The 19,886-nt window shown below is 40.2% G+C and overlaps 1 protein-coding gene across 1 annotated transcript; it reads right to left on the minus strand.

Annotated features, from left to right (window-relative positions):
* Positions 1 to 250: 250 nt before the first annotated feature.
* On the minus strand, positions 251 to 13,662 carry LOC130994162 (uncharacterized). Its single transcript, XM_057919195.1, has 2 exons — positions 12,324 to 13,662; positions 251 to 1,179 (listed from the first exon to the last, which is right to left on the minus strand). Exons 1-2 carry the CDS (start codon positions 13,660 to 13,662, stop codon positions 251 to 253), a joined length of 2,268 nt encoding a protein of 755 aa, XP_057775178.1.
* Positions 13,663 to 19,886: the final 6,224 nt, after the last annotated feature.

Genomic DNA, 19,886 nt, shown 5'->3' on the forward strand with positions numbered 1-19,886 from the left:
GGGAAAGTCGATCTACGCGTGGGAAATGGAGTAAGAGTTGCTGTGAATGCGTGGGGACTTATAGATTAGATCTTCCTTTGGGAAATAGACTAGTTTTAAGCAGTGGCGGATCCAGGATTTTTAAATTGGGGATACAAAAATATAATATCATAAACATAAATATAAAAGATACTTTAATGTTAAAAATACTATATCTTAAAACATTGTTCAAAGATAGTAAGATGCAAAAGAAAATTAAATAACTATATATCTAGTTTATCTTCCGACGAGTCTTCATTTCTTCAAAGCGTTTGACGACCTCATCATCGGAAACTTGTAGAAACATATCTTTCTCAATGAAAGTGACCAAACAATCATTTAATACTTGATCCCCCATGCTATTTCGCAACTTATTCTTGACATAAGTCATTCCAGAAAACACTATCTCCGCACTTGCAGTGGCAACCGGAAGAATCAACACCAACTTAATTAGCAAAAACACTAGAGGATAAGTCATATGTCTCTTTGTTTCAACAAACTTCATAGAAAGAGAACTAATATCCTCCAAATTTTTAAACTCGTCATCTCTCCTCATATCTTCCATGAATATATCAAGTTGACATTCAAGAGTTGACAAATCAATGCTTGAAAATTCAGAGGGATAAAAAGTTGCAAGTTTGAGTACCTTTTCCTTGTCATAAGATGAGAAGCCATCTTTAGGATTTAATGAAGCCATGCATATGAGCAACTCCATATTGACCTCATCAAATCGGTCGTCAAGTTCTTGAAGTAGTAAATCAATTACCTCTATAAACACATCAACCCGAAAATGATGAAGATATGAAACTTGTTGAGCAAACCGCTTTGATCTTCCTTGAGGGATATAACAAGCCTCCATATCCGGAACAACAATCTCATTATTTTTGCAAAATGAGATTACCTTATTCAAGTGATCAGTCTCCCAGCCATTGTCTCTCATTTTCTGTAATGTCACTTTGGTCAAAGTGACAAGTCTCATAGAACTAACAATATCTTGATCTCTTCTTTGCAAAGCAAGACACAAATCATTAGTGTACCCAAATATAGTAGTCATTAGATGTGCCAAAAACACAAAATTAAATGACTCTAGTGAGTACAAAATGCCTTGAGCTTTTACCTTATCATCCGAGTTAGAGCCATTCTTCCCAATCATCACAAGAACTTTAACAATTGTAGAAAACAAGTTCATGACATTCAAAAGACTTTTGTAATGAGAACTCCAACGAGTTTCTCCGGGCCTCTTCAAACCAAGTTTGTTGGGTCCGGGGGGTCTCGAATAGGTGTATAGGGGGGGGGGGGAATACACCTATAGGCTATTTTTATGACTATCTATGAACCTCAATCAGAGGGATCTCAGTCAGAGATAGAAACGAAACTTTACACGCAAACAAGACACCTGTTTAACCGAAATAAGTGTTGACCAACAGGGTTGACGACTGATACTGAAAGCTCTTCAGTAAAGAGTTATCAGTTAAGTCACTGGAACTTAACTGATCCACGTAAGGGCTTCAGTCGTGTTTGCAGAGATGAAGATGATATCTCTCTTCCTTACTATCAGAGGATAGTGAGTCAGATTGATATCATACGCAGCGGAAATTAAACTTAGTTTCGAATAGCCTCGGTGGAGCAGATAGTTGGATTAAGGTTTCTCTTTTCAGTTAGTCAGCATTCAGTTTTATCAATTGAAATAACACAGTTATGAATATAAAACTGAAAGCTGTAAATAACACAGAGACTTTTACGTGGTTCGGAAAAACTCTTTCCTACATCCACGGCTGGTTGATTAGACCAACAATCCACTCCGCAAGTGCTTCCCGGGTGCACTGCAAACCGTGAACTGAAGATAGATCTCTCTTCAGCACCTACACACCTCGCGTAGGGTTTCCCTACCTACACAGCTCGCGCAGGATTTCAGCACCTACACAGCTCGCGCAGGATTTCCTTGCTAAGCACACCTCGTGCTCAGACTTCCCTATCAGAGTTCAGAACACCTTCTGAAACTCCGAGTCACTCAAACACTCTTATGGGGGAGAGGTTTAAACGAGTGCCAACTATACTTACAAAGAACAAGTTCTTTGAAGCAAGTTTGACCTTTGGCTTCTGGGTACACAGAATATATGCCTAGGGTCTAAGAGAATGTATGTAATCAGCAGTGACTGATTTTGGCTTTGGAATTCTCTTCTTCGATTCAAGCTTTGGGCGGTTTAAGCTTTAGGCTGAGTAGCTATTTCGGCAGAGCTTCAGCTTATGTCGTTGAATCGGTGAAGATTGAAGTGATCCTCGAGCGCTATTTGTAGGAGAACTCTTGAATAGATCCGTTGGCGTAAATCGTCCTCAAGATTTCTTCCGTTGGAGAGCAATTCGAATTTGGGCTGAGGCTTCAATCTTCGAGGTTCCTTGTCTGTGTGGAAACGGCTCTCTTTGATGGACAGGAGATGTGACATCTCTGAAAAGTAACCACCAGATAGGAATGACCTCTGCAGAGATAAGATATTGAGATATCTTTGCATTTAATGCGGCTGTACTTGAGCGTACGTGGCTTCCTCTGAACGTTGGAAGATCAGTCCTAGGAGGAATGTTCAACTGATACTTGACTTTAGTATCAGTCCATGGCGCGCATTAAATAATCAGTCTTCAACTGATTCTTCAACTGATACTTCAGTTGGTAACTGCAGTCTTCAGTCTTCAGTCTTCAGTCTTCGTTCTTCAGTCTTCAGTCTTCAGTCTTTGACACCGCAACTAAACTAGAAACGAACTCTAACACTTGAGTTCAAAAACGATTCTAGTCTATTACATTTAAGTCCTATGAATTTTGGTATCATCAAAACAAGGGTTAGGATATTCCACAAGGTTCCCAACAATTTCCCCCTTTTTGATGATGCCAAAACCACACAGCAGTTCTAGACAGCAAAAAGACTGAGCTCACAGTACAAGTTCTAGACAAGGGGTGAAAGCTGTTCCCCCTTAACAACAGAACCTAAATAACTTGTACTCAGAGCAAGAACGAAAACAGTTCTAAACACAGAACAGTAAGAAGACAGAAACAAAACCATAAATCAGAGCCTGGACAAAGAGTCATTGTCTTCAGGGTGAGATCAATAAGAAGTTCATTTCATTAAACGGACTGATAAGCCATCAGTCTAGGTACAGAGCAAGACTTACATTGGAGTAAAAAGTAAAACAAAAACATCATGGATAAACCATGGACTCCAGCAGTCTGCTTGTCTGCGCCTTGAACTTCTTGATCTTCATCTTCTGTCTTCGTGTCTTCAATGTTCCTAAGCTTGTTCCACTCTCACTTGTTTTCCGTTGAATTGAGGTCTTTTCTGAAACGTCATCCTTCTAACTTCTGGTGATCCTTTGCTGTTCCATCATCAGTCAAGAGTTAGAGGACAGGAGCAACCTCAAGAAAAGGTTTCTCTCTGACTTCTGACTTTCCCAACTTTCCCCCTTTTTGGCAACATCAAAAAGAGAGATGACGATGGAGGCTATGATCAGACGGTACCCAACTCCTAGTCTCAGAACCTCGTGAGAAGATTTGAGAACAGAGTGAGTCCGGATAAACAGAAGAGGAGGACGTCAGTGATGGGGTGAGGAGATGAGGGAGACGGAGAAGTGGAGGAGGACAAGAAAACGTAGAAGGCGAAAGATAGAAGAAGGCTGCCTTGGAAGAAGGAGAGGGCTGCCTTATGAGGAGAAGGATCAGGTTGGTGAATTAGAAAGAAAGAGAGAAGAGTGAAGGGTGTGAGAAGGAAGAATCGAAGTGGTGGCAGCTGAGAAGACTAACACCGTCGATTCGTCGTCCCAGGGTCTGTGAAGAATAGACCCGGTGCGGCTGAAGATGCCGGCCAACAACAAGAGTGATCTCGTTGTTTGTTGCAAGCCAGGGAGGAGCACGAGATATGCGATACGGTATATCTCCTCCAGAAGCGGTGAAGCTTCTTGGCGCCATGCATGAGAATGGAAGACGCTCGCTTCGCTGGATACAAGTGAGGGTAGAGCAAACTTTGACGCCGGAGAGACGTTGTGATCCAGTGGAAGGGTCCGGTGAAGACCAAGACTATGAGCGTCATTCTTCCACTCCATGACTTTGCAGTCATAGATTTCTCCTTTAGTCGGAACAATTTTTATCTGCAACTTTGGAAACAATTGAAACTTTTTCTCACAGTGAAAGCTGTGGAGAGTTGTTAGTTGATGCAGAAACACTATGAAGACAACATGGTATAAATAGACAAGATGTGAACCATGTAGAAGATGAAAAGGTTTTTCGAAAACTGTGCCTTAAATGCAATTGAAGAAAAATTTCGCGTCCGCCGTCACTGCGAGGGACTTCAAAAGGCATCATTACATATGTCATGTCAATGAGCGTTTCAAGAAATTTTATTGCAGAGGCAAAAAGGTTGGAAGGATTTTTGGCAAAAAGATCAGGACAAGTTCAATCAAAACAGATTTTCACTTTATAAAAATCTTGTCCTAATTCGGATATTCCAATTCCAACAATTCCAATAATCAGTTAAAGTTTTTGAAAGAAACTGATCAGTTAGAGAAAAGATTTTAAACTAAAGACTTAAAGCTCTAAACTGAAATAACTGATTTTGAAAAGTTAAGCATCTTAAAATACTTACTGATCAACTGAACATAGTAGTCAGTTGATACCACGTGATCCTGGATGATTCATCAGGATGACTTCCTCTTCAGATGAGCACTCGGACTTCATTGCTTTTTACGTCGACGAACGTAGAAGCTGCAGTTGGTTGACCACCAGTCAGCATGACTATTCGAGAAGATCTTCAAACACAGCATCACTCTTCAGGGTTGATGAGGCCAATCTTTGCACAAAGATCGTTGAACCTCTCTTCTGGAAGAGCCTTGGTCAGCAGGTCCGCTCTCTGAATAGCAGTGGGAATCCATTCCACAGAGACATTCTTCTTTTCGACATGATCACGAATGAAGTGATGTCGAATCTCAATATGTTTGACTCTGGTGTGATGAACTGGATTCTGGGAGATTGCAATAGCACTGGAGCTGTCGCAATAGATAGGAACTTCCTTTTCCTCGATCCCATAGTCCTTTAGTTGATGGACTAACCACAGGATTTGTGAGCAGCAGCTTCCGGCAGCAACATATTCAGCTTCAGTTGTAGAGGTGGCGACTGAAGTCTGTTTCTTAGAAAACCAAGAGATGAGCTTGTTGCCTAGGAATTGACATGTTCCGGAGGTTGATTTGCGATCAAGCTTGCATCCACCGAAGTCGGAGTCTAAAAATCCGGTGAGCTTGATGTCGTCCTCTGCTGGGTACCACAATCCTAAATTGGGTGTGCCCTTGAGATATCTCAGAATCCGCTTAGCTGCATCTAAATGAGCTTCCTTAGGATCTGATTGATATCTTGCACAAACCCCGACTGCAAATGCGATATCTGGTCTGCTCGCAGTCAAATACAGCAAAGATCCAATGATTTCTCTGTACTTCTTCGAAGAGACAGAGCTTCCTTCTGAACCTGGATCAACTTTCCAGTTTGTGTTCATTGTGATCTTGACTGACTTCATGTGCTGAATACCGAACTTAGCTATCAGCTCCTTCGCATACTTGGACTGGCTGATTAGTATTCCTTCTTTGGTCTGCTTGACTTGCAATCCGAGAAAGAAATTCATTTCTCCCATCATGGACATTTGGAATTTGTTCTTCATGATGTCAGCAAACTTATTGCACATGTGTTCGGATTTGGATCCGAAGATTATGTCATCGACATAAATTTGAACAAGCAAGAGATCTTCTCATTCTTTGAGAGTGAACAACGTTCTGTCCACAGATCCCTTTTTGAAGCCTTGTTCAATCAGATACTCCGAGAGAGTATCATACCACGCTCTTGGTGTTTGCTTCAACCCATAGAGAGCTTTCTTCAGCTTGTACACCTTTTCTGGTCCAGCAGCCTCAAATCCTGGAGGTTGTTCTACATAGACTTCATCTGTGAGCACTCCATTGAGAAATGCACACTTGACATCCATTTGGTGTACCTTGAAACCTTTGTGAGCTGCAAAAGCTAAGAAGAGTCTGACTGCTTCCAATCTGGCAACTGGGGCAAATGTCTCGTCATAGTCGATTCCTTCTTCTTGACTGTATCCTTTAGCCACAAGCCTTGCTTTGTTTCTCACAATGTTTCCTTCTTCGTCTTTCTTGTTCTTGAAAATCCATTTCAAGCCAATCACCTTTGCATCGTCTGGTCGATCCACAAGCTCCCAAACAGAATTCCGGTTGAATTCATTGAGTTCTTCTAGCATTGCGATGACCCATTCTGTGGACTTCAGAGCTTCTTCAATATCCTTCGGCTCTGTAGTTGATAAGAAACAGCTGAAATTCTTATCTTCGTTGATGCAGTTCTGGTTGATGTCGAAGACGAGGTTGCACATAGATCTCCGAGTCTTGACGCCATCTGATGGTTCTCCAATGATGTTCTCCTTAGAGTGGAGTTCAAACCATCTTCGATATTTCTTGATTTCTTTAGGAGATGGTGGAGCTTCTTCAGTTAGAATAGCTCTTGGATGTTGAGCACTTTCTGGAGCAGGGGAGAGTTGAGCTGGGGCGGCTTCTGCGCGTTCATCTTGAACTTCAGCAACTGGAGTTCCCCCTTGACTATTGTCATCTGTATTGGCTCCAGTTTGAACTTCAGACCGTTGGTTGATCTTCTGATACTGAAGCATCTCAGTATCTTCATCCTTGCCAGGTCCCCATACCAAGACAGTAGAGGGCTCGTCAGTATGGATTTCAGCTTTGGAACCTTCAGTGATCTGAACATTCTTTTCAGCATCTTGTTCCCTGAAACCATCTGTAGACTCATCAAAGATCACATGAGGTGTTTCTTCTACACATAGAGTTTGAGTATTGAACACTCGATAGGCTTTGCTTGAACGTTCTGTTCCGGAGTATCCAAGGAAGACTCCTGGATCAGCCTTGCAATCGAAGGTGTTCAACCTCTTCTTATCGTTGTTGTGTATGAAACACTTAGAACCGAAAGCATGAAAATGGGCAATCGATGGCTTTCTGTTCTTCCATAACTCGTAAGGAGTTCTTCCATGTCTCTGAGTGAGGAAGGAGCGATTCTGCGTGTAGCATGCGTTGTTGACTGCTTCGGCCCAAAACTTCAAGGGGAGTTTTGACTCGGCTAGCATCGTCCTTGCTGCTTCCTTTAGAGACCGGTTTCTTCTATCTGCAACTCCATTCTGCTGTGGAGTTCTTGCTGCAGAAGTTTGATGACTGATTCCTTGTTCATCACAATACTCACGAATGACAGTATTGAGGAACTCAGTCCCACGATCTGATCTGATGCTGATGATGTTGACTTCCTTTTCAACGCTCAGTCTCTTCAACAGCTTTGGCAGTTCCTCCAGTGTCTCTTTCTTTTTGAAAAGAAAGATAACCCAGGTATATCGTGAATAATCATCCACAACTACCAAGGTGTACTTCCTACCGTTGTAGCTTCTTGGAGTGATCGGGCCAAACAGATCCATGTGAAGTAGATGCAGAATCCTTTCAGAGGAGTGTCCTGTCTTTGACTTGAATGATGTCCGCGTCTGCTTTCCTCTGAGGCATGCTTCACATTCTTGCTTCTTCTGGAATACAATAGAAGGGAGTCCTTCTACCAGTTGATGTTTAGCAAGTTTGTTGATCGTCTTGAAGTTGAGATGGTTGAGTCTCTTGTGCCATAGCCAATTGAGCTCTGAGCTGCTTTTACTGATGAGGCACGTTTCTGGTGGGCTGTCTTCCCAAGAAACGACGTAGAGACTTCGTTGTCTGAATCCCTTCAGAACCACCTTCTTCTGATTGTTTCTAACAGTGAATTCATCCTTTTTGATTTTCACTGTGAAACCACTGTCACAAAATCGACTCACAGACAACAGATTATGTTTAAGACCAGAAACAAAGCTAACATTACTGATACTGGCGTTACCCATGTTGAGCACACCATAGCCTTTTGTTTCTCCAATCGAGTTGTCTCCGAATGCAACTTTGGATCCAGCTTTCTCAACATACTGGGATAGATATTCTTTGTAGCCCGTCATATGCTTCGAGCAGCCACTGTCCAGATACCACGTTCTGATTGAAGCTTTGGCCTCTTCCTTCTTTTTATGTTTCCTGACATTGACCTGCAAGAAAGAGTTGCTTCAGGCACCCAATCAAGCTTTGGGTCCTTCAATGTTAGTTCGAGTTCCCTTTGGAACCCAAATCTGCTTCAGAATTGGTCTGGCTGATTTCTTGCGCATTGTTGGATGTCTGATCGGTGTCGTTGGCGCTTCAGGTGGCATATGAGCATTCTTCCGTTGAGAAATCCTTTTGAAGGCCTCACTCTTGTAGCAGTTCTGTCTGGTGAGTGGTTGAGGTCTTCTTTGCTCGCCGAAGTATCTTCCGTGAGATACTTTAGTCTTTGCAGACTTATGGAGATTTGTCTGACGTCCAGTGGCTTGTCGTCGAGGAAGTGGCATGGCTCGACTGGACTCAGCATTGCTTGATCTCCATGGATGTTGTTCTTTCTGAAACTGAACTGAGGATGTCAGTTTCTGACTGATGTGGCCTTTCTTCCCCCTGGGTTGATGAGAAAGATTCTTCTTGGCTCCTGATGTTCCTTCCCGGATCTTTGACTGAAATCTGCTTTCCAGCCTTTTCAATAAGATGATCTGGTAGGGAGCCTCCTTAGCTCGTCTGTAGCTTCGTGGAGGTGGAACATTTGATCTGGCCATCAGTCTGCGCTTGTGAACTTCATCCATATCATGATCTCTTGATTCTTCTGAGGTTGTGATTTCAGAATGATCATTCTTAGAGATGATCATGATATCCTTTCCTTTGGCAGCTGCAACCTTTCCTCCGATGCTGTTGACCAGTCCTTTCGATGGAAAGTTGCTCATCATGGGAGACTGCATCATGCAGTTCTTGACTGTTTCTTCCAGCTTGTGATTAAGCCTTTTGATTTCATGAGAAGCTCTTTCACATTCTGAGTTGGAGATTCTGAGCTCTTCTTCCAGTCGGCTGTTCTCCATGATTAGCTGATCAAGACATGTTTCATCCGGAAAGTAGATGATTGTCTGATGTTTAGCTCGTTCATCATCAATCTCCTTGTCCTTTTTCTGATTCTGCTTGAGGAGATCTTCGAACATTTTCCTCAGCTGACAGTGATCAGTCAGGAGATGATCAAACTCGTCAGTTTCAACGGATGAGCTATCTCCAGATTCTGAGTGGTCTCCTGAAAGCATCAGGAAGTTATCAGTATATGGAGTTTTCGTGAGAGATTTTACCTCTGGGCCATTCATTCCATTGTCGTAGCTGTTGTCAGCTACACTTTCTGATTCGTTGGCCATCAGGGCTCGGCTCTCATCATCTGAGCTGGAACTGTCGAAGTCGGATGATTCTGATGTGTCGTTGGAAGAGTCAGCATCATCAGCAACCATCGCTTTCTTCTTCAAAGATCTGCGATCTTTCTTTGCTTTCAGTTCCCTGCGCTCAGCTGGTGTCAAATCAGGACATTCATGCTTAAAGTGTCCTTTCTTTCTACATCCATAACATTCCAATTCTTTGATGTCGTTAGCGGCTGACTTCCTTTCTCCGCTTCGATCTGTGGAATGTCTGGAGTCCCTTTCTCTTTCTTTTCCCTTGTAGTGCTGCTTGTGGAACCTTCTGTACTTCCGGAACTTGGACTCCATCTTGTTGAATCTGTCAGTCAACAAGGCATATTGACTGAAGAAGTCCTCAGGGTTGAGTTCCGTTGGCTCCTTGATCTGCTTCTTGCCTTCTCTGGTTGAGGCCTTCAGTGCAACTCCTCTTGAGGTTGATGGACCATCTTCGTCTGATCCTCCAGCCTTCTTGTTACCAAGATTTCTCAGAAGATCGAACTCATTTGCCATGAGATCGGAGAAAAGCTTGTTTGTCGGGAGCTGACTGAATCCTGGCTTATGCTGATGAGCGACTGAGTAGATCTGCCATTCTCCTCGTGGCAGTGCTCGAAGAATCTTCAAGTTGATTTCTCGTTGAGTGTATTTGTCTTTGGAAATGGATTGAACTTCATTCAATATGAGGTTGAAATCTTTGTTCCATTTCCTCGACAGATTCATTCTTGAGCATGAGGAAGGAGTCGAATTTCTGACAAGCTATGGAAAGCTTATTCTCCTTGATCTCCTCAGAACCTACGCACATTCTTTCCAGAATATCCCACATCTCCTTTGCTGTCCTGCACTTGATGATCTTCATGACATACTTGTCAGGAACGGTGCCGGAGATGATGCTTTTGGCGAGGTTGTCTAGCTCATCTTGCTTCCTTTCTTCTGTGGTGAAGTCTGCCTTTGACTTGGGCTGGTCCTCATCGTAAGGTTCCTGACGGATGTCAATAGGAACCCTTTTTACAGTTTCGGTGATAATGATTGGACCGCTGGTGATGACTTCCCACATTCTACAATGTTGGGCAATGAGGAAGCTTTCAAGCCGAAACTTCCATATGTCGTATTTTTCAATACAAAACATAGGTAGAGAAGATAATCTGCTGTGGTTAGTCTCCATCAAAAAAGAGAGAACAGGTAACAAGCAGATAAAGCAAGTAGCAAGCACAAAGCAAAAAGAAAGAGTAAAACTTTTTCGAGACCTTTAATAAGGATCTAGTTCAAGTAGAACTAGTCAGAGACAGATAGTTCTTGCGAACAACCTGCTCTGATACCAATTGTTGGGTCCGGGGGGTCTCGAATAGGTGTATGGGGGGGGGGAATACACCTATAGGCTATTTTTATGACTATCTATGAACCTCAATCAGAGGGATCTCAGTCAGAGATAGAAACGAAACTTTACACGCAAACAAGGCACCTGTTTAATCGAAATAAGTGTTGACCAACAGGGTTGACGACTGATACTGAAAGCTCTTCAGTAAAGAGTTATCAGTTAAGTCACTGGAACTTAACTGATCCACGTAAGGGCTTCAGTCGTGTTTGCATAGATGAAGATGATATCTCTCTTCCTTACTATCAGAGGATAGTGAGTCAGATTGATATCATACGCAGCGGAAATTAAACTTAGTTTCGAATAGCCTCGGTGGAGCAGATAGTTGGATTAAGGTTTCTCTTTTCAGTTAGTCAGCATTCAGTTTTATCAATTGAAATAACACAGTTATGAATATAAAACTGAAAGCTGTAAATAACACAGAGACTTTTACGTGGTTCGGAAAAACTCTTTCCTACATCCACGGCTGGTTGATCAGACCAACAATCCACTCCGCAAGTGCTTCCCGGGTGCACTGCAAACCGTGAACTGAAGATAGATCTCTCTTCAGCACCTACACACCTCGCGTAGGGTTTCCCTACCTACACACCTCGCGCAGGATTTCAGCACCTACACAGCTCGCGCAGGATTTCCTTGCTAAGCACACCTCGTGCTCAGACTTCCCTATCAGAGTTCAGAACACCTTCTGAAACTCCGAGTCACTCAAACACTCTTATGGGGGAGAGGTTTAAACGAGTGCCAACTATACTTACAAAAAACAAGTTCTTTGAAGCAAGTTTGACCTTTGGCTTCTGGGTACACAGAATATATGCCTAGGGTCTAAGAGAATGTATGTAATCAGCAGTGACTGATTTTGGCTTTGGAATTCTCTTCTTCGATTCAAGCTTTGGGCGGTTTAAGCTTTAGGCTGAGTAGCTATTTCGGCAGAGCTTCAGCTTATGTCGTTGAATCGGTGAAGATTGAAGTGATCCTCGAGCGCTATTTGTAGGAGAACTCTTGAATAGATCCGTTGGCGTAAATCGTCCTCAAGATTTCTTCCGTTGGAGAGCAATTCGAATTTGGGCTGAGGCTTCAATCTTCGAGGTTCCTTGTCTGTGTGGAAACGGCTTTCTTTGATGGACAGGAGATGTGACATCTCTGAAAAGTAACCACCAGATAGGAATGACCTCTGCAGAGATAAGATATTGAGATATCTCTGCATTTAATGCGGCTGTACTTGAGCGTACGTGGCTTCCTCTGAACGTTGGAAGATCAGTCCTAGGAGGAATGTTCAACTGATACTTGACTTTAGTATCAGTTGATGGCGCGCATAAAATAATCAGCCTTCAACTGATACTTCAGTTGGTAACTGCAGTCTTCAGTCTTCGTTCTTCAGTCTTCAGTCTTTGACACCGCAACTAAACTAGAAACGAACTCTAACACTTGAGTTCAAAAACGATTCTAGTCTATTACATTTAAGTCCTATGAATTTTGGTATCATCAAAACAAGGGTTAGGATATTCCACAAGGTTCCCAACAAAGTTCTTGATTTAATCCCGATCCTGTTTCAAGTTCACCAATTTCCAAAGCTTGAGCAACTTTTTGTGCTTGAAATTCTCGAATCATTTCTCTTCTCTTACAAGAAACACCAATCACATTCAACAAGATCGCAAACGTATCAAAAAGCCAAACACACTCATTGTTTTTTTTGGCAATGGCTACAAGAGTTAGTTGAAGTTGATGAGCAAAGCAATGGACATAGTAAGCACTTGGAGTATCTCCCCTAATCAAAGTCTTGAGGCCATTTATCTCACCTTTCATGTTACTAGCCCCATCATATCCTTGCCCTCGAATCTTGGATGGACTCAATGAATGTTCAACAAGTAGGGACATAATTGCACTTCTAAGAGACAAAGCCGTGGTATCACCAACATGAACAAGTCCGAGAAATCGTTCCACCACATTTCCCATTTTTCCTTCAACATAACGCAAACAAAGAGCTAGTTGTTCCTTTTGGGACACATCACTAGACTCATCGGCCAATATAGCAAAGTAGCCATCACCTAGCTCCTCCACAATTCGCTTGGTTGTTTCTTTAGCACAACAATTGATAATATCTTTTTGAATAATTGGAGATATCAATTGACAATTGCCGGGAGCATTTTCAAAAGTGACCTTTGAGATGACTTCATTATGTGTGTTCAACCATTTCAAAAGTTCAAGAAAATTTCCCCTATTAAGGGATTCTTCATTTTTTCTATGCCCACGAAATGTCATCCCTTGTCCCAATAGAAAACGCAAACAAGAAATTGAAGCTTTCAAGCGAATTTCATATTCTCTTTGAATCACATCAGTGGCATTTTCAAAAGAAATAAGAATTGATTTTTTCTTCCCATCTCTTAAGTTTGCATATTTCTCATAAGCAAGATTGTGAGCACTTTTAACACCACCAACATGTTTCAGAAATCTTTCCGGTTTATTCCATGACTTAAATCCTCCATTAACAAATGCATCTCCCCTAGCATTAAGCCCAACTTCATTCTTGAACAAATAGCAAACAAAACAAAATGTGGCATCTTTCTCAATACTATATTCAAGCCAATCCCATTTTTCAAACCAAGAAACACTAAATCGACGCAAACCTCCAAGGTCTTTGCGAGGAAAATCATGAGTTTTTGGTTGGCAAGGTTTTTTTATAATATATGCTCTCCTAACCGCATCTCGTTCATTTGGAGGATAATCCATTATGCTAATTCTTTTTCCCGGGTCATGAGGAAGAAGCTCAACATCATAAATCAGTTCTTTATCCTCTAATGGCACACTAGTACTACTTGAACCACCCAAATTTATAACATTTTCTTGAGCTTGAGGTAACTTATCTGTTGGAGAAGAAGACTCACTCTCTTGAGATTTCATTTTCTTGAACATAAATTGTCGAAGATCGGGTTGTTTTGTCATTCCTTTTGATTTTTTTGATTTATGAGTTTCACTTGCCATTCCTACATGCAAATTCAATACACAAATATAAGAGTTCTATAAAAAAATTAAAGTCTAAAGTTATTCACAAACATAAACAAGTTTGCATATCAAATAAGTATAAATATAATTTATAAATAAATTGGTTATTTTATGAAATAGATTATGTGCATTATATAATATCTTTAATTTAAACAAAAAATATATAATAATACTTCAGAATTGAATGAATGAATCGAATTGTAAACGAAAAATTAAAGAACGAGATAAATTTAAAATCAATAAAATATTTTTCTTACCTCCAAAATCCTCCAAAACTCCTAATATTTCTTTTAGAACAGTTTGTTGTGTAGTCAATAATGCGTGGAATATGCCAATATTTCGTCTCTCTCTGATTTTAACTCTTTTTTATTCCTTTAGAATCGTCGCTTACTTTGTGGCTTTCAAAAAAAGTTGTATTTGTGTGTATGTGTTTCTCACATACAGCCGCCGCTTCTTCTATTTTTTTTTTTAATATGTAGCTCTCAATTCTCAAAATTTGTACACACTAACACAGCCGCCCTTTTTGACTTTTAATGGGCCCAAGCCCATTAATATTTACATGAAAGGAAACACAAATCGGTTGGGTTGTTTGGGGCTGGGGGGACAGAAATACTTAAACAATTCTAAATACATAATACTAGTAGTAAAAAAAAAAAATTGGGGGGTACAGCTGTACCCCCATCGCCCCTTATAGATCCGCGTCTGGTTTTAAGTAATTGTTACTTCGTTCCTTCTATTTCTAATAATATTATTTCCATTCCGATGTTAGACATTGAAGGTTTTTCCTTCCATTTTGGAAACAGTAGATGCTCGTTTTCACTTAATGGATTGTTTTATGGAAGTGCCTATCTTTTAAATGGTTTATATTTTCTTGAATGTGAAAGAAGTGTTCTCAATGTACAAAACAAACGACCTAGGCTAAGTAATACGAATAATACTACTTATCTTTGGCATTGTAGACTTGGTCATATCAATGAGAACAGGATAGCAAGATTGAGAAAGTTAGACTATCTCAAATCATTTGACCTTGAGTCATATGATACTTGTGAATCTTGTCTCAAAGAAAGATGACTAAGAAACCTTTTTCTGGGAAGGGATTACGAGCCAAAGACTTGCTAGAACTGATTCACACAGATGTGTGTGGACCATTCCCTACACAGGCAAGAGGTGGATATTCGTACTTCATAACTCTTACTGTTGATTTTTTTAGGTATGGATACGTGTATATCATGAAACACAAATATGAGGCCTTTGAGAAATTTAAGGAGTTTAAGTTAGAAGTCGAGAAGCAACTTGGGAAAAGTATCAAGGCACTTTGTTCGGATCGAGGTGGAGAATACTTAAGCCACGAGTTTCTTGATTACTTAAAATCACATGGAATTCGGTCAGACTGGACACCTCCGGGAACACCTCAAAAGAACGGGGTATCCAAAAGGAGGAATCAGACTTTATTAGATATGGTTCGATCCATGATGAGTTTTGCAAATCTCTCTTTATTCCTTTGGGGCTATGCCTTACAGACCGCTATTTATATTCTGAATAGAGTTCCTTCTAAATCAGTTGAAAAAACACCATATGAACTATGGTGTGGCAAAAAGGCAAGTCTTAACCATATGCGGACCTGGGGCTGTCCTACTTTTGTTAAGAAAGTTATGACTGATAAGTTGGAATCTAAAAGTGAGAAATGCTATTTTATGGGATATCCTAATGAAACGGATATTATTTCTATGTTCCCGGTGATCACAAGGTGATAGTTTTCCGGAATATGACGTTCCTAGAAGACATCTATGTCTCTAAAGAACAAGGTCACAATACGATAGAACTTGAAGAAATTCAAGAACCACAAAATAATATAGAGGATGAAAACTTGTCTAATGGTGTGGACAAGAATTCAGTGAGAGTCGTTGATGATCTATTGGGAAGGGGAATATCTCCTAGAGAGACACCTTAAAACAATGAAATGCATCAAAGACATGATGATGCAATAGTTGTATTACCACCACCTCAAGAATATCTTGAGGATATCCCTGAAAATTTCAAAACTGTTGAAACGTTCAACACAGAGGAACCTCCTCACGATTAGAATGTACAACCCGAGCAAATGAAAGAATAACTCCATAGGCCTCGTAGGAATCGTCGAGCACCTGAAAGACTTAATCTATTGGTTGAGAACCAAGATGATGAAGTTGATCTGGATGATGATGAACCTAAGACCTATACCGAAACGGTGTCGGGCACCGACTCGGAGAAGTGGCTTGAAGCCTTAATTTCTGAAATGAACTCGATGTACTTCAATCTAGTCTGGGAACTAGTTGATTTGCTAGATAGGAAATATCCCATAGATCGTCAAAAAGAAGAGACATGCAGATGGCATAGTAGGAACCTACAAGGCTAGGTTGGTGGCAAAGGGTTATAGTCAATGCGAGGGCATTGATTATGACGAAACCTTTTCACCAGTCACAAAGATCAAGTCCATTAGAATTTTACTTGCTATAGCTGCATATTATAACTTTGACATTTGGCAAATGGATGTCAAAACCGCATTTCTCAATGGAGAACTCGAAGAGGAAGTCTATATGACTCAACCTGAAGGTTTTGTATCCAAAGAAAGGCCGAATGCGGTATGCAGGCTAAAGAAGTCCATTTATAGACTTAAGCAAGCTTCTAGGAGTTGGAATATCTGCTTTGACAGAGCTATCAAATCATTTGATTTTGTCAGAAGCAAAGAGGATCCATGTGTTTATAGTAAATAACTCAACTAGAACACCTCTAGATTGACTTGCAATAAGACAAGGACACTCTAGCAGTGGTAAGCTAACCCAATGTCGTCTCTCAAGGAAGATCTTTAAGAGCAATTAATTATGTCACACGAAAACTGTAAACTAGGGATTATTAAACTAGAACGTGAAATTAAACTTGACTTGAAATTAAACTTAAGTAGGCGAAAATGAATTATTAACTAATGCTTGTAAATTAAACTTAACTAAAACTTAATCTTAAAATTATCTAGGCGAATTAAACTATTAAACCCTAGGCAAGATTAAACGCATAAAAGTAAAGGAACTTGAAATTTAAATACTAACTTAGGAATTTAAAGGCTTGTAAATTAAAAGCTTCTAATCTAATCTAACTAGGCAGAAACGAAATTGCATAATTTAAAGGAAAGCATCACAAAAACGCATAAACTAAATTGCATAATTTAAATTGCAGAATTTAAAGAAACGCAAGTAAAAGCAAATAAATAAACTTGATTAAGAAATACCGTAAAACGTCTCGAGAAGCAACCTATCACGTGATTACAACTCTAAACGGGAAACTAACTAAAACATGAATTGAAAGAACTATAATAAACTAACTAAGAACATAAATCGAAACTAAGACTAAGAAAGCAATAAACCTAAACTTTGGCTGCCTAGCGGAAACTAAAGATTAGGGCAGAGGATTGATTCTAACTAAGCGCCGGAGGCATAAGGATTGATTTTACAATGAATAACAAGACCCTATTTATAGACTTCAATCCAATCCTGATAACCATCAAAGTTGCCATGCAAAACTGGACTCTTAAGGAAATAGAATCGTAAACTCAAAGGTAAGTCCAGCTGGCAGCGTGCTCTGCAAGTCATCTCAACTATGGCGAAAATCGTAGCTCTGCAACATAAGCGAACTCTGGAAATTCGGCTCTGGAAAGTAGAGTGCAGAGCTAAAAGTCAGCTCTGCATAGTTCAGCTCTGCAATTCAGATCTGGCTTAAGCTCTGCATAAGTTGACTCTGGCAAAATATGTTGACTCTGTCGATCTTAGCTCTGCTCTGCCGAGATTATTCTGCTCTGGATATTTTAGCTCTGCATAGGGAAGTTCAACTCTGGAGATTTCAGCTCTGACTTTGCAAGTCAGCTTTGCTCTAGCATTTACGCTCTGCTCTGGCGAGCCTCTCTGCTCTGCTCTACTCGGGCCTTTCAGCTCTGGCGCGAGCTTTTCAGCTCTGAACACCAAAGTACACCAGAATACGTATTTCTCATCAAAAATCTCCAAAATTACACTCTTCCATCTATAAAACCTAAATCTCCTGCAAAGCATAAAACAAACCATATCTGCACCAATTTCCAGAATATTTAACTTAAATTACGCACATACAAACCCCTAAAATTAGAACAATTAAGCATAAATCAGTAAACGCGAGAATGGAAACATTGTCTACCTTATCATATATGTTGATGACATTTTGATTATGGGTAGTGATCGTTCCATGATGCAATCCGTGAAAGATTGGATGTCTAGTTCCTTCATGATGAAGGACTTGGGTGATGCTTCCTATATCCTTGGGATAAAGATCTATAGGGATATAGACCTAATAGATTGTTGGGATTATCACAGTCCACCTACATAGACAAATTGCTAAGGCGCTTCTCAATGGAAAATTCCAAGAAAGGATTTCTTCCTATGAGACATGGTATTATCTTGTCTAAGAAGGGTTGCCCTTCTAGTGACCAAGAGATCGAATACATGAAAATGATCTCATATGCTTCTGCTATAGGATCGATAATGTATGCCATGACATCTACTAGGCCAGATGTGGCTTATGCGCTTAGCATGATAGGCAGATTTGAGCAAAATCCCGGTGAGGAACATTGGAGAACTGTCAAGACTATTCGAAAGTACCTTAGAAGGACTAAAGAATATTTCTTAGTCTATGGTGGATAGCCAGAGTTATCAGTTACTGGGTATACTGATGTTAGCTTCCAAACAGACCATGATGACTATAAGTCACAGTCTGGCTATGTTTTCATCCTCAATGGTGGAGCAGTTAGTTGGAATAGTTCTAAACAAAGCACTACTACCGACTCCACCACCGAAGCCGAGTATATTGCTGCATCTGAAGCTGCCAAGGAGGTTGTTGCTCTGCCAGAGTTCATGAAAGAACTGGGTGTCATTCCAAGTACCAATAGTGCAATACCATTGTATTGTGACAACACTGGTGCTGTTGCGTAAGCAAATGAACCAAGGCCCACGAATAAAAACAAACACATTCCCCGTAGATATCATCTGATCAGAGAAATAATAGAGAGATGCGATGTGAAATTAGAAAGAGTACCCACTGATGATAACTTAGCTGATCCTTTCACTAAGCCGTTGTGTATAGCAAAACACAACAAACACTTTGAGAGCTTGGGTGTTAGACATGTTGGAAGTTGGCTTTGATTTAGTGGGAGTTTTGTTTGAATGTCTTAGAAATAATTTGTAATGAGACATCCTTACTTGATCACATTTATATATATGTTATTTGATTTCATGGGCTTGTGCATTTATTGGAATAATTTTGTTTTATTGTTTGACTTTATTCTTTTATCTGTTCCCTTGAATTATCACTGTTATTAATGATGTGAGACATTAATGATATAAGTGTAATTCTAAAAGCGCCCTAACCAATGGTTATCAAGAATGGGATATTGATGACATGTAATAGGTTAGCATGTGGTTTGCATCATATTCTTAGAGAATGTAGTTGATCTCACAACTACGAGATATTTGATTCTCGTGATGGACACATGGATACTTTGAAGAGTATTGGTATACCTTGCTATTAAATCATTTGCTCAAGTGTCTATGATTTAATAGTGTGTGGAGTATGTAATAGTTCTTAATTTGACTTAGGTCAATACTCATTTTGTTTGTTGAGTAGTGTGCTTTGATCAAGTACAACGCTTGCACTCCATCTAAGGGGTAGATACGGCTTGTGTTGGGTACATCATGAGGCAAATGGAAATGGTAGTTGAGCTAAGAATAGGATTCATTCCTCGATTTGAATTTCGAGAGAACACTTCAAATTCTCTATATTATTTGACTGTTAGTCATTGGCCAATGCAAAGATATATTCAATTAGATTTAGAAGTAATTGAATATGATCGAATGGGTCATATAATAAAGATGAGATAAAGTGATTGAGCTATTTTGATAGACACATGGCAGATCATAGGCTCAATCGAGTGGTTCGTGAATGAAAGGATATTACATAAACTTCATATAAAGGTTTGTTTACATAATCCACGTAAACGTTCTTCATATATCGAGTTCGCTACACCACGCAGTCTAGGAGTTTCTGTAGACTTTAATTTGATTGTCGAC

Source organism: Salvia miltiorrhiza, chromosome 7 (assembly GCF_028751815.1).
Source record: "Salvia miltiorrhiza cultivar Shanhuang (shh) chromosome 7, IMPLAD_Smil_shh, whole genome shotgun sequence".
Lineage (NCBI taxonomy): Eukaryota > Viridiplantae > Streptophyta > Magnoliopsida > Lamiales > Lamiaceae > Salvia > Salvia miltiorrhiza.